Source organism: Mesitornis unicolor, unplaced genomic scaffold (genome assembly GCF_000695765.1).
Source record: "Mesitornis unicolor isolate BGI_N332 unplaced genomic scaffold, ASM69576v1 scaffold10077, whole genome shotgun sequence".
Taxonomy (NCBI): Eukaryota; Metazoa; Chordata; class Aves; order Mesitornithiformes; family Mesitornithidae; genus Mesitornis; species Mesitornis unicolor.
The window spans coordinates 16,891-31,954 of record NW_010197103.1 but is presented as its reverse complement, the minus strand read 5'-3'; the positions used below and the strand labels follow the sequence as shown (position 1 = coordinate 31,954).

Sequence of the window (15,064 nt, the reverse complement as noted above, 5' to 3'; positions counted from 1 at the left end):
TTTATAATTGTTGGCTAGGGTTCAGCTGTTTCAGTTTTCAGTCGCCAGTATTTGCTATGTAGTCAGTCTTTTAAACTGCAGTTGATACACTGCAGCCCAGTCAGCTCCTTTCACTGGAAAAGCAGGTCTGGCTTTGCAGCCAAGCACTTAGGTCTCCCCATCACTCCACTGTACACAGTTTGGCTGTGGCTAGCGCCTCCCCTCAACTGCCCTGGGTAATGCATCCCTTTCCCCTCAGGGAAGCACACTTCTGGCATCTTCGTCCTGTCCCTTCCACTGGCAGGTGTTGGGCAGCCAGGCTAAGGAACGCTTTCTGGACACCTTAACTTTGTATTTTTGAAATGATAGAGCTTGACATTGATAGGCTGGATAGCAGCAAAAAATATAATTGTTTCACAGGAAAAGAGAAATAATTTTACTTTATCTCAGTTGTTTTTTTTCTTATCAGACTGTAGGTTCAACTGTCACAAACGCTGTGCTCCTAAAGTGCCAAATAACTGCCTGGGGGAAGTTGCCATTAATGGAGGTGAGTTGCCTTCATAATTGTTTCTGTCATTGTTTAAACACTCCGTTAAATAAAAGAAGTGTAAAACTGTGATGTGTACAAAGATACATTTTTCCACTGCTTGGGAGTTTGTCTTTCCTCCAGAATATTTCTGTTGTACATTGAAGATGAAGTGTGGGAGGAACCCTATGAGTGGTTCAAACACCATCAGGTCAGAGCACGTGCCTTCTAAATAGGTGGCACTGACAGACACAGCCTCAGCTGTGCTACAGAGGTGGTGTCAGCAGCAAAACAGCTGGGTGATCGTGGCCTGTTGAGTGCAGAATGCCAAAGTATAGCAAAAAGTCACATGTGTGAGATGTTAACTTTCACCTGCCAGATACAAGCACTAAATTGCTTTTTAGTCTGGGGGAAAAAAAGTGCTTTTGGTTAATCTTCCTGATAAGGAAAAGTGTACCTGGAAGAACTGGGAAGGTCCTCCAGGAAAAAATTTCCACTACTTACTGTTGGCGTAAAACTAGTCGTATCAGTTGCCAGAAATAAAGGGTTGAATATCTGCCCGTTTTCCCATACATGTGCTGTCAGTTTTGTGTCAAGTATAGGAATGTATGGTTAGGCTTGACAGACGGTACTGGAGAAAAAAAAGGGTGGTTGTAGATGAGTTGTTGATTGCCTTGAAAATGTCACTTTTCTATGTGATAAGGGAATGAGAAGTATGCTAAAGTGTTCAGTTTCTATTGCATATTACCATATTAAGTTGTCAGCCTAAACTGCTTCTAAGGTTAATTAAGTATTGACTTATTAGATACCCTTTTTCAAACTTTAAATTGGTGATCTACTTTATTGAAGAAATACCAAGGATTTCCAAAATTAAGAATGTTAACGTTTTTCATAGTATTTCTCACAGTTATGTGACTATTACTGTATTTTTTTTCTGTTTAATGGCAATTAGTGTAGGCAAAAATATTTCAGCTGCTGAGTATCCAACTTGAAACATGATAAGGTGCATGATTTTCTGGAGGGTTGATGTTGCATGTCCTCTCTGATATGCCTCGGTGTGGACTCTTGGAGTCACTGGCGTTTATCTTTTGGATCTTTACACCATTTATAGTTCACTTAACCATTAGCCATCCCATGACATAACTGTTTCTTCAAGAGTGCAAGTGCTGATGCTTATGGAAGGTTATGGCCTGATTTTCAAATCCAAGAGGTAAAAATATGCCATGATATGTTAATTCCATTGATAATAGTATAGAGTTTTCCCTGAGGTTTGCAGAGTCGGAGAAAACAATTAAGTCTGCTTATAAGTGATAATTTTTTTCCTGCATAGGTGCAGTTTTAGAGAGGAGTGTAAAACAGGATTGATCAAAAGTATTAAGAGAAGACAGGAAGGCAAGACTTGTTTCTGGACAGCTGGACTAAATGTACAAAATTTACATTTGTCTCTGAATTACTCCTTGAAGTTCCCTCTTTCCAACTGAGGCAGCTTTACTCCATCCCTCCACCACCCCGCCTTTGCCCCAGAAGTAATGTGCTGCTTTTGTTGACCTGCCTCCTACACATGAGTCTGATGTGGGCTGATGGGAAGTGATGGTTTGTCTGAGGGAGAGCTGAGTGAAGAAAGCTTGTGCAAAGCCACTTAGGGTGAGAACACATACTCCATACTTCAAGTGTACTCCTTGAAGCTCTCCATCTTAAAATTTATAGAATTTGGCTTTTCCCCACCAAATAATATCCATAGTATGATCTCCATAGTGTTACAGTGGAACTGTTGGGTGTCCTAAATGACTGATATAGGGTCCTTAGGATTATAAAAGGCAATTTCATCTTAGTATTTAATTTCTATTTTTACAGTAATTTCGTTCACATTATTTTCAAACTTAATAAAGAAAATTCAGTATCTGACACTATGTCCATCAGCTGTGTGATACAATTTCCCCAAAATAGTAAGTGAAGAAAGAGCTGAAGCAATAAAATTCCTAGGATCGTCTCATTAAATAAACACATTTTATACTAAATGTGGGAGGTTATTTTTAGCTGATTGTGGGTTTATTAAAAATAGAGATTAAAGAAGTGTTGTGGGAATAGCGAAGAGAACGCCTTGCATTGTGAAGTGTCATTCATGACTGGATGACTGTTTCTGCTAGAGGTGAAGTATAATGTGTCTCTTAGTCACACATCAGTAACTTATATCCAAACATTTTAAGACTACTGTACATAGAAACAAACGTTTCAGCTGTGCACTTCCAATTTGAGTAAAATGCCATCAATTCAAAACATTTTGCTGTCAGCTAGTTCAGTGTGCTTTTCTTTGAGGCGTCATCTACACTGACTGTCAAGAACCTTCCTCCACACTATTAGGCAGAGGTTTCTTGGTGAGAATACTTGGTGTCTTCCATGTGGTTTTAAGCTCGCCTCAAGTTTCTGGAACACTGCAAACATCCTAGAAAAACTAATGCTGTCTTTACTGTCTGACAAGACTGATCATTTTGACATGTTAGATCACAGCCTGTATTGTAGCAGGTTGAGTTTCAACTTCAACAAAATGCCTTTTTTTGAGTATTTTTTGTTTTGTTTTGGGGTTTGGTTCATTTGTTTGTGTTTTTTTTTTGTAATTTAAGTCCTTAGGTAAATAAGTTTAGAATTTTCTCTCCCTTTCTCTCTTTCAGACATCCATTCACAAGCAACGATATAATAAAAAGTTATTTCTTTCTTTGATCTTGCTTAGACATATCTATTCTTGAAACTGGAAAGTTTAACATAATTTAAATATGAGCTGGAAGATACTATTAATACTATGCCATAGTCAAATAAATTAGATCCTAAGTCTTTGTATTTTTTTTCTATGCTATCTTACATAGATTACATCTTGGACTTTTTTGATATGGGGGTTGAACTAGATGATCTTTAAAGTCCCTTCCAACATAAACCATTCTATGATTCTATAATATTTGTTTAATATTTCTTTTCTAATGACAGGGAGTATTATTTCAGTAGTATGGGTTACTCTGCTATATTGTGCAGCCTTCACAGAGAACAGTGGTGCAAAGGAAATACCTTTTTTCCACAAAAATATAGTTCACATTGTAAGTTATTGTCTTGGGAGTTATTTCAATAGTTCATCGTCGTGTCATCATCATATTACAAAATTTCTAGTTTTGAAATTACTGCTCTTCTAGCATCAGTTTGCAGCTGTAGCCTGCCAACAGCCATCAAGCCAGTACAACATGCAAGCTGTATAGAAAATCTGCCAGATCATCTCATAAATAAAGCTCACGGATGTGGAATGTTTGATGGGAGTCCATGGATAAGAAATTCTGCCTTGACTTTGGCATTTTTAATAGAAAGTTGTATTTCTGAAAATATTTTGGTTTGATGCACTTCCAGTTTTCTGTGGTGATTTTCTAAGTGGCTGGTTAAAAACCACACTTCTCCAGTACACATAGAGTACTTGAGTAGAGATAGACCCAGGCAATAGTGTTCCTAAGAGAACTTGCATTTTCTGGAAGCTCAGAATGTGTCAGGATGTTGTGATTGGAGTATTGTATGTTTTCAGATAATAACTTCAGAAATGATATTCCAGATCTCCTTAGTCCTGGGGCTGAGTCTGATGTGGTCATGGAAGAAGGGAGTGACGACAATGACAGTGAAAGAAACAGTGGTTTTATAGATGACATGGAAGAATCTATAACTCCTGATTCTGAGATGTCAATGACGGGATGCCATAGTGACAATGGGGAAATGCAGGATGCTGAACCAGATCACGATGAGTCCAACAGGATGATCAGGTGAGCTGGGGAATGAGTGTACCTTCCATCTTCTTTTGTATTGATTTGTGTCATGTCTAGGGCTTAGGGGGGAATCTACGTGGGACCTATCCTCACTCCTCGAGAATGGTGAGAGGTAGTGATATGTGGTGGTTCTGAAATTGCACTGAGATTGCTACACTGAATAGTCAAGAGAAACTTAAAAATTATTGTCAAGATGAAGTAGCAACTGAAAACTGATGCACACGTAGTTATTTTTTTCCCCTGACTAAAAGTGCAATGCCCAGTCATTTAAGTGTTTAAAAAAATATATATCCTTTAAGTGGCTGTGGTATAATCAGCTCTAGATGAATTGCTTGCATTTTTAGATACCTTTAGAAAGAAGGAGAGTTTGACAAACTTGTTTCATGCAAGTTACAAAATAGAGTAGTGGTTTGAAATGACTAAGCAGGAAGGAAAATAAGATTTGTTTTGTGCAACTTACCTTAGCAATATCTGAATGGAAAAAAAGCATTATTTACTTACTGGAACTGTACAGACTAGTAGGGAAAAAGTAAAGTTTATTAATTGTCAGGGAACCTAAAACGAATTAGGAACCTTCCAGTTGTAGTTTGATGCAAGGAATCTGTACCTTGAAGAATTATAGAATACATTTCTTTCACAGGTCCCAGTTTGACCTACAGTTTCCTCTTTTATTTTATTTTTTTTTACTAGGAGTCTGCTTCTTCAACACCTTTGCCTTAGTGCTCTGTTACTAACGCATACCTGTTGCACTGATGGAAAACAATCCATTTCAACAGCGTGCAGTTTTACCACCCACAGCAGTGAACCGTTTTTCCTATATATGTCATATTCATCTGCATCTATAGACACTTTGTATCACTGAAATATGAGCCTGTGCAAAATCAGTGTTATATGACGTTTAAATGTCAAAGTTACATTAAACAGACAGCATTACAGGTTTTCAAAACAAATACCCAATTATAACTAACAAAAGCATTTATAACCAAGGTACATGTTTTACTTAATTGAGGAGCATCCCTGTATTTTCAGTAACACCTTTGTAATGCATGCAGTAATACATTTGTAAGGGTGGTCTCAATGTCCACAGTTTATTTTTAAGTGATCTGTTAAAAGGAAATAAAAAAGTAAATGTCTTGTCAATACAGACAAGAATAGTTATATAGGGACTGCACCTCATTTGATCATTTCTTAGGCAAAAAAGATGTTAACAATATATTACAGTCTTAATGAAACTTTAAGACAGCACACATTTTGCATCTTGATTGGAAACAGTTCATAAAAAATATTTCTAGGATGCATTAAAGTGAAGCTGGACCATCTGCAGACATCTGCAGTCAGAACAACTGTGAAAACTTAGGATGTTATTATTTTCCTGGGAGGTTTCTGCACTTTTTTGTTGGAGTTGTTGCACCAATGGCTTTGCCAGCAGGGTGCACATACAATGCAGCATCTCTGTTTAAAGTTCTGCCAGAAATAACGAAGCATTTAGGTTTAGGATTGAGCAGATTATGGGTCCAAATTCCATTGTGCAGAATCTGCTCTAGGAATGGTTAACTCCAACAGCAAGGAAAGTGGGGATATGGGCTTGGCTACTTCTTAAACCTCTCCAACTAGATATTCCAGATTTTATCTGATGGTGCTGTCAGGCATACTGTCAAGTTCCCATGCCTTCCCGATTTACGGTGTGTCAGCCGAGTCGTGGAAAATTTCAGCAGACATACCCCAGAGTGTAAGGCAATGGGATGTTGCTTTAGGTCTTTGAGGATAAAAGACATGAGCTTAAACCTCTTTCTCTGCGAGGTTCCAGCAGATTCTCTGCTGTGCCCTGCCAGGGTACATACGGCTGCTCAGCTGACACATTTTCTACTCTGTGAAACATCATCCTTTCACTGTGTTTGAATTTAAGAAAGACCGCAGAACAGTAATCTGATGGGCAATGTTTACTTACGAGAGATTCACGATCAAATACTGGTCTGAATCATGCATAGCACAGGCTTGAGCTATGGCTCCCACACCCTAGCTGAGGCCCTTGTCATTTGCCCATCTTAGCTCATCTTTAGGAGTATTTTTGGGAGAGTGTGTGTGCGTGTGCGTGTGTGTGTGTGTGTGTAAGCCTTCAGAAGGTCTCTGACATTCCTCTGGTGTAGTAATACATTTTTTTTTCTTTGTAATCTCAAGATACATGGAATGACAATACAAAATAGTGTCCAGTCCAGGCCTGATAGTGATGATAAATATAAATGTGGATACTGGAGATATATATATTCTGATTTAAAAGATTATTCATCTTTTTGTCCAAAGTTATCTTCTTTTTAAAGCCTTTATTGATTTATTCTTAAGCCCTTCAACCAGCAACAATATTCCATTAATGAGAGTGGTGCAGTCTGTGAAGCACACAAAAAGGAGAAGTAGCACAGTAATGAAGGAGGGTTGGATGGTTCACTATACAAGCAAGGACACACTGGTAAGAAATGTTAAGAAAGACCTGTCTTACTGTACATACTATATGATAGTGCAGAATCAAATCCTAACAATAGTTTGATAATTTGCAGTCACTCATGTAAGGCATTTTTTGCAGTATTTGTGATTCCTGAAGTCCTGACTCTTGTCATAACTGAGGACTGGCACTGCTTGTAGAACACAGGAGACAGTTACAACACACAAAAAATATCTGAGTATGTCAGTTGCCTTATCATAGGCAGCCAAATGTGAAGAAATTCTGAAGGAAGTAAAATAAATAATGTTAACACCTAGGGGGTTCTGAAAAGTATCTTTACTTTCCAGCTGCAGTCTCCTAGATATCTTACTGCTAGGTGAATTGAGACTTCAGTAAAACAGATCTAGCATTGAAAAACGTTATTTTCATTCTGACCTGCTGAAACAGGAGTAAAGACCTCAGTATGTGGCCTTCTGAAGTGAGCTGGGGTGTTACAACTGATACAAAAAGAAAGTTTAATTATTTTAGCAGCATACCTGTAGAAGACTGTGGTGAATGTAATACAGCTTTAAAGTGAAATTTAGAATTTTTAAAACTTGGACAATTTGAACAGAGCTAGGTTTTTACCAAAACAACTGAGGGTGGCCCTGTAAATTCTAAATTCAAATATAAAGTCCTCACTAAAATCTTGTAATAGCAAATGAATCTTATAATTCATAATTCCTCTGTTCAAACTTAAGCAAAACATTTTGAAAATGATGCTTTTGTGAAATGAACTTACCATTCATTTACGTGGAAAATGCTGGAAAGATTTTCCCCTTGTTTTTCGTTACAGAGGAAACGACACTATTGGAGACTGGACAGCAAATGCATTACACTTTTTCAAAATGATACTGGAAGCAAATATTACAAAGTAAGGAATAGTTTTCAATCTCTTCTTGTACCAGCAGAACATAGTGACAAAATTCCTGAATTAATAGATACTTAATAAAAGTATACTGGTAGTACAACTTCGATCTGTGTTGGTTTTCATTATTTAAGCTGCATATATGTGTTTTGCCTTTCCCAAACAAGTCTCAGATCAGAAAGATGTCACCTAACAAGAACCTGTAGAATACATATTGTGGAAATGGAAGATTTTTATAGAGGTGCAATTCACTGCCAGCAACAATTTCTGCCAAGAAACTCATCTGACATTCTGTCTTTCATAATAAAAAATTCTTTCCAAACAATTAAGTATAGTATATATGATTTTAATTCTGTGCTTTAGGCATTATATTGCGATTTTTGATTGTAAAAGATTGTTTTAACACTTTTACTTGAAGGAGTTAAACTCCTCAGGCATCACTGCAATAAGTTTTAGTAACGGAAGGTATTTTTTTCATATAGCATCCTCTCAGGGAAACATGTCAGTGAAACGTTCCCTAAGTGTTATTGAAGATGAAACAGTCAAGTTTACACCTATGTGAAAGGTGAATTTGGAGTCTTAATGCTGAATGGATTTATTCTGCAAATAAACTTCATTACATTATTGCAAATAAATTTTATTAATAAGGAGTCAACAAGGTTTAATATTCTAGTGGAGTTCTGTTGATGTGTGGATGGTCCTGCTCTTTTCTGATGACACCTCACTGCTCTCTTTGATAAGTTTAATTAATTAAAGTTCTACTTGGTCTTGGAAACAAACTTTTAGTATTTACCATCAACAGTCCTCTGTGTCATGGTGTTTCGGGTTACAAAAGCCCTTTTGTTTGTACAAGATCATGTGGTTAAAGCCAACAGCTAGTGTAGTAAATTAGAAATAAAAATCATGCTTTAGCTTTATGTGTTGATAATCTTTACACGGAAAGTAAAACAGTTTTTCATTATAGGAAATCCCGTTATCTGAAGTTTTGTCTCTGGAACCTGCAAAAACTTTAACTTTGCTGCCTCAAGGAGCCAATCCTCATTGTTTTGAAATAAGCACAGCAAATATAGTCTATTATGTTGGAGAAAACATAGAAAACCTCTCAAGTGTTCCCCTGAACAGCAGTGTTATCACCAGTGGTATTGGCATCGATGTGGCCCGAATGTGGGAGATGGCAATACAGCATGCCCTGATGCCTGTCATCCCCAAAGGGACATCAACTGGGTCAGGACCCAACCTGCACAGTAAGTTTATTAATTTCCTTCATTTCAGATAAGTAGAGTCATATCAGAAATGACATTGCTCAATCTTCTGCACATGTTGAAAGAAAGTATTGCACAGCTATTAAATGCTATTCTGCCATGGCTTATCACCTGTCTATGTATTATTATTTTAAACACCACAGTTTCTCGCCCATGTATTTCCAGTTTATACTAGCACATCTGTATTAATATACAAGATGCAGATTTGTTAGCGAGCAAATAGTTGTTATATTAGTTAGGCATGTCATCCACCTCTGTGTGGGTGACATGAGGAGTAGCCTCCTTGTGCAGAGGCATGAAGCTTTCTGAGCTCCAGTTGGGAATTGATAGATTTTTCCCATCATAACTGTAATTTATGTTTCTAACTGTCTGCAGAAGCAGCTCTTCACTCTTTAGGTCACTGCAGCATAGATGATATGCTCTCTTTCATCACATTTGGCTGTACAACTGTCACAAACATTGTCCCATGCTGAGATGAGATGAGCTCAAGTGTGAAGAACAGCTGTTCTAAGCACAACAAGGCATAGATGTTACCCAGGACCAAAAGGACTGAATGTATCTTTGCCTCCAGTTTACATACCTTTGGGTAATTCTTTAGCAGAGATGATAGCTTATGTAAACCAAACATAAAACTCATTTAAATCCAGCTTAGGTACTGATAACAAAGTAGCACAGAGCAAACAATTCCCCACTAGTAAGCATGTGCTGCTGTGGTTTCTCTGCTAGTTGTACTCAGCCTAGTCAGTGTTAAGGAAATTTGGATATGTCTACATGATTTGGATTAAACCTTTTGTTGCAATATACACCCGCTTTAGCACTTGACATCTGGATGCTATTAATGCAGCATGAAATGCTAATGAGACCACAAGCCCTTCAGAAACCAAGTAATACAACATGCTGTGGCATTACATCTCCAGGCATGACAGCTCACTTATCAGATTAGATCAGCTCTGCCCTTTTCTTTCTCCACTGGGTTCCTGCATAAAATATTGTCAAATTCTGGATGTCATTTTAGTCGGGCTAGTTGCCTAGTGCCCCTGGTTTGAGCCCAGCATAGCTAAAGAAATCTCCTAAAATGTTGGACTGAGAATGGCAGCTGTCTTCTCTCCCTCTTGGGAAGTCCGATTTACTTTTTTTAGAAGTTAGTAGTGATCTTTGGGGTTTTTTTGTGCAAAAATTAAGGTCATCTGAGACCATTAGAACAAATTCCTCTGAGGAGTGAGAAGGATAGCTACCTTCTGTCTTCTGCTTGAAGTATAAGTTGCATGTCTTTGTCCATGCTTTTTTTCATGTAAACACAAAGCAGCGCATATATTTGAAAACAATTTGGAAATGATAAAATCCTCTACGTAACTAAAACCCTCCATTCCAAAACCAGCCTATTCCTAAGGAAAGGACGAGGGAATAAGCCACATGGGGCAGGTGTTACCTGTGGTACTTACTGCAACTAGGAGAGGTGCTGATGGGTAGTAACGAGTGTCTTCAGTGTGCAATACAGGCTTTATAGTAGAGGACACTGGTTTTGGTGAGACTGAAATCTGTACTAAGAAAATGAAAAATCTGCATGAACAGGATTCTAAGCAGAAGTAGGAGACAGAAGCAGTCTGTCTCCGCTGTTTCTTAGTCCTCCAAAGAACTATTCTTTCCTCCCCAAAATGATGTCTTTATGTAATGCAGTTAGCAATAGGCATATTCTCAAGTTTTGTTGAACCTCTCCATAGGTTTGCAGTTCAAAATGCTTGTGGCAACATCCTAAGCTCTGAATTCATAGAGGTTGGACCTGATACTTGTTGTGTTAAAGCACAAGTGCAGGTTTTTGTTTCCATTATGTGTTTTAATAATGTCTCTTAAGACAGTTGGAATGTGTATTACTTTCAACAGTATGCAGACCAATTTGAATGTGTATTGGCCTTCATCTGAATAGCATCAAAGACATTGTAGATGACAGTATGAATAAAATTTTTCATTAAATCCACTAAATAAAAAGTTTACCCTAGTTGCAGTTTTGTTATTTGCATGAGTTCTAAAGCCCCAAAATAGAATGGAAAAACAGCAGTAATAAGCTTATAAATGGGAATTATGAGTTCCACTATTAAAAAAGTAATAATTAAATGTATATTTCTCTTTCATACACTGCAAAGCTGTTGTTCAAGTCACATATTTGTGGACTGCTGTAATTTTATATTGGCCGGTAGATGAACAAGCTGACGTAATTGGTGCAATTTCTAGAGCTGTCAGTAGATATTGATGTAATGTAAATGTCATTTTCTATTACTACATGTTTGAACTAAAAGCAGAGCAATCTAAAGTGTATTTAACTTTCTTCCCCAGGGGATATATCCATCAGTATTTCTGTGTCAAACTGCCAAGTTCAAGAAAATGTGGTAAGTGTTCTCTGGATGCTGGTGTTGGATGTGCTGTTACTAAGCTTACAAAGTCATTGATCAGTTTTGCAAAGAGGAATGTTAGAGGGGTTCCCATCAGCCATTTTTTGCTTACGTTGAAGAAATTAACAGACAATTAGCTTTGCTAACTTCTAAGAAAAATCAGCTTTATGGCACCTTTTCTTGAGATGCAAGAATTACATACGGGTAATTTTACTTCACGCAGAATGCATGGATCCTTGCAGGATGTCAGTTACCAAAGGGAAAAACAAGCTGTAGACATTATTAGTTCATGGAATTTGTCAGCTGAACTTTGTGAAGCTAATCACAAGCCTTGATAAATACACTGTTTCCTGTCATCACTGAGAAATCAGATGTTCTCTGTTGTACGAAGGTGAAACCCTATCCAAAGGAAGAGTTACACATGTTATTAGGCATACGTAAAGAATTCTGAGTTTCATTTATGCTAGGGCTATTAGACACAGGACATGTAGTCGCAGTAAACAGCCACACGCTGGTTTTCTGTTTCTTGGGCAGACAAAATAACCAGGTCTCCTTGCGGCTGAGTACAGCTTTGGGGCCGCTTTGGCATTTGCCAGGAAAGGACTGCCCGCTAGGAAAGGATGTGTCCACTTGTTTCCTAAGATAAAGCAAGAAAGACATTATTCTCAGCTCCTTGGTGTTCTTTTACTTTTCTTCGTATGTGCTGCTGCTTAAATATCAGGAAAATGAAACAAAGCTCCAAGATTTGGAGTTTGATTGAGTTTCCCAAATGAATGTGCTAACAGCTTGTGCTTTAGCCTGTCTGAAGCACTAAGAAATAGCGAGACATGAGACACCCCCTCTGGCACAGATGGAATATTTTACCCATCTCAGAGGGCAAACACAAACAGCCGAAGCCCAGAACTGCTGATACTCATAGAGCATAAACTAAGAAACCACTTGCATTTCCATGACTGACATGAGCTGAAATAGGAACTTTTTCAAGAAAACTTTTAAATTTGCAGTTTCTCCCTTTTCATAAAAAACAGCAGTAATTCTGTGATCTGGGATCCTGAGACTTTGGGGTAGAACATTGCTAACAAAACCCTCTATTTCCACATGTACTTTTTTTGTCTTCAAATTTCACAAAGTTCAAGTGTAATGTTGTGTGCTGGGGGCTACTTGCCTGGAAGATGGCAGTGGCTGAAACCTATTGAAGATGCAGCAGCTTTTACAGCAATTGCAGTTAACATGGCTTTGAAGAAAACTCACATGAATGTTTCTGGCAGATAATGTTTGGAAATGTACTGTAGTAAATGTATGCTATTTCTCATTAGAAAAAACAAATGAAGTACAAATTCTGTTTCCATAACTCAGGGCTTAATATTTGTTATGTTTATGTAAACAGGATATTAGCACTGTGTATCAAATCTTCCCAGATGAGGTGTTGGGATCAGGACAATTTGGAATTGTTTATGGAGGTAAGGCTTTGGTGTGCTGTACAGTTACACTTAAGATATAAAATTTCTTGAATAGAGAAAGTGTTTGGACTCTAAAACATCTTGTTACAGAAATTAGCTGCCCATTGTTTCATATAAGCAGTATACATTAAACAATGAAACTGGTTTTGTTGACAAAATCTTTTTATTTGTTGTTTTCTGCCCAATGTCACTGTATATTAATAGCGTTATGTTCTCTATAGGTTCTAGTAAAGAAAACGGTGAAGTGCAGCAGACTGTTCTTTTTAAGAACTATAATGGAAGAAAAAAAATTTATAATTTCGTCTTCATCCTGTTTTTCTTAGCATGCTTCTGTGAGCTCTTTTGCTTCGTTTCAGGTTATGTTTATGAACAAGCCTATATATGAGAAAGTTAACTTTGCATCTATCTTGTTGAAATGCAGAGCTGACTTTCTCATATGTGTGTGTTTCTTACGTGCTTAAACAGCTTTGTCAGGTGATAATGAGAAGAGTTCTTTCTTTTGTCAAAGGGTAGAGAGGAGGGAAATGACAAAAAACTTTTAATTACTTATATGACTTAATTTGCTGAAAAATTGCTCTGAGAATTACTTGATTGTGGCCGTTTGCATGATCCAGTGAAAGTGGAACATTTTTCAGAATTAATCATATTAATTGATTTTTTGTTTGTTTTATTAATGCAGGAAAGCATCGCAAAACAGGAAGAGATGTTGCCATTAAAATAATTGACAAGCTAAGGTTTCCAACTAAACAGGAAAGTCAACTTCGTAATGAAGTTGCAATTTTACAGGTATTTTTCTATTATTTTTTTACAGTATTAAGTCCATTTATACATTTCTATAAATACCAGATGTTTTCATAATTATATCATATCATATCATATATGTATACATATAATAATTTAATTTTCATTGATAATCACTAGTATTTTTTAAAAAATACTAGTATTTTTGCTGCTTGATCTGCATAAACAGCCAAGACCAAATGTATTGGCAATTGCATGTTAGGAATTACAATTTCTGCAGTTTTAAGCAGCAGGCAAAACAAGGAAAATGTATGTTTGTTAAATTAAGTTCATCCATTCTCCTGTACTGTCTCTAGAAATTTCATGCCTATTGCTTACAGGGTATGCACACAGTATAAATTATGAAATACTGAAACACTTTTTGGTTTAGGGAGGTCTGACGACTGGCTATGTAATGACAAAACCTACTGCTCATGTTGGGAAATCTAGTGCTGTATTTATCTTTAATAGAATCTTCATCATCCTGGGGTTGTAAATCTGGAGTGCATGTTTGAGACACCAGAAAGAGTGTTTGTTGTTATGGAAAAACTCCATGGAGACATGCTGGAGATGATCTTATCAAGTGAAAAGGGCAGATTGCCAGAGAGAATAACAAAGTTTTTAATTACTCAGGTAAGAAATTAATTATAGACCAAGAAGGAGATTTGAGGTCAGTTACTGTCACTGTTTCTTATGTCTTACCCGTGACATAATTTACCTGTCTGATTTCTGAAAGCCTGAATTGTAATATCAGGGATGGTAAGACAGCTTTGTGTACATTGCCTGATCGGTAGTAAACCATTAAGAGGACCTAGAACTAGACACCTGTACAGCTGTCTGGCTGCTGGATGGAAGGCCCATCAAGCCACAGTTTCTCACATGCATGAAGAATTAAGCGCAAGAAAGGGATGTAAAGCGCTAACAGCAAACTGTTGAAGACCTACACAAAGATATTTGAACGTCTTGAACTGCCCCATACCTAACCATTGTAGTTCATATTGTGCACTTCAGTGCATATTTTCTGTCCTGAGATTGGATCTCAGCACTACCTCTGATTAAATGAGCCTGGTTTCCTGTATGACTTTTGTTAACTATGTGATCTGAGGGGGTTTTTTTGTTCTTCCTGTTGTTATATATCATACTGTTTCTTGACTGCCCATAATACTGGTTTAAATTTAGATCCTCAGCTGAGTAGTGAGCCACCTCAGAGTCAGAGCAGCCTGTGTTTCAGCAGTCAGGAAAAAGAAAGGAGCAGGAGCAACAGTGTAATGGTGGAAGTTTATTATTTGAGGCAGAATATAGTAGATTCCCTCAATTTCAGGCTTTCATGGGTGAAACTGCCACCAGGTTCAGAATTTGGTTTCTTGCCTTCCCAGGTTCATTCAGCCTCCTTGCTATTCCCCACTTTTATATGGTGGGAAATTCTGAACAAGTACTTAAAACTCAGTTTTAAAAGAAATGTTTAGAACTTGAAGTCTTTGAAGAGGGAAAAATCCTGTAATGTACAGTGAAGCATCAAGAAAACTTGAGGCATA

The 15,064-nt window shown here is 37.4% G+C and overlaps 1 protein-coding gene across 2 annotated transcripts in view; it reads left to right on the top strand.

Annotated features, from left to right (window-relative positions):
* PRKD1 (protein kinase D1) overlaps positions 1–15,064 on the top strand; it is a 61,860-nt gene that overhangs the window by 31,967 nt on the left and 14,829 nt on the right. For both annotated transcript variants that reach the window (XM_010188696.1, XM_010188695.1), the window contains 9 exons: positions 449–526; positions 4,089–4,293; positions 6,637–6,760; positions 7,569–7,646; positions 8,605–8,884; positions 11,234–11,286; positions 12,677–12,749; positions 13,429–13,535; positions 14,001–14,162. In XM_010188696.1, the coding sequence (XP_010186998.1) occupies positions 449–526; positions 4,089–4,293; positions 6,637–6,760; positions 7,569–7,646; positions 8,605–8,884; positions 11,234–11,286; positions 12,677–12,749; positions 13,429–13,535; positions 14,001–14,162 (1,160 nt within the window). The remainder of the gene's footprint in view (positions 1–448; positions 527–4,088; positions 4,294–6,636; positions 6,761–7,568; positions 7,647–8,604; positions 8,885–11,233; positions 11,287–12,676; positions 12,750–13,428; positions 13,536–14,000; positions 14,163–15,064) is intronic.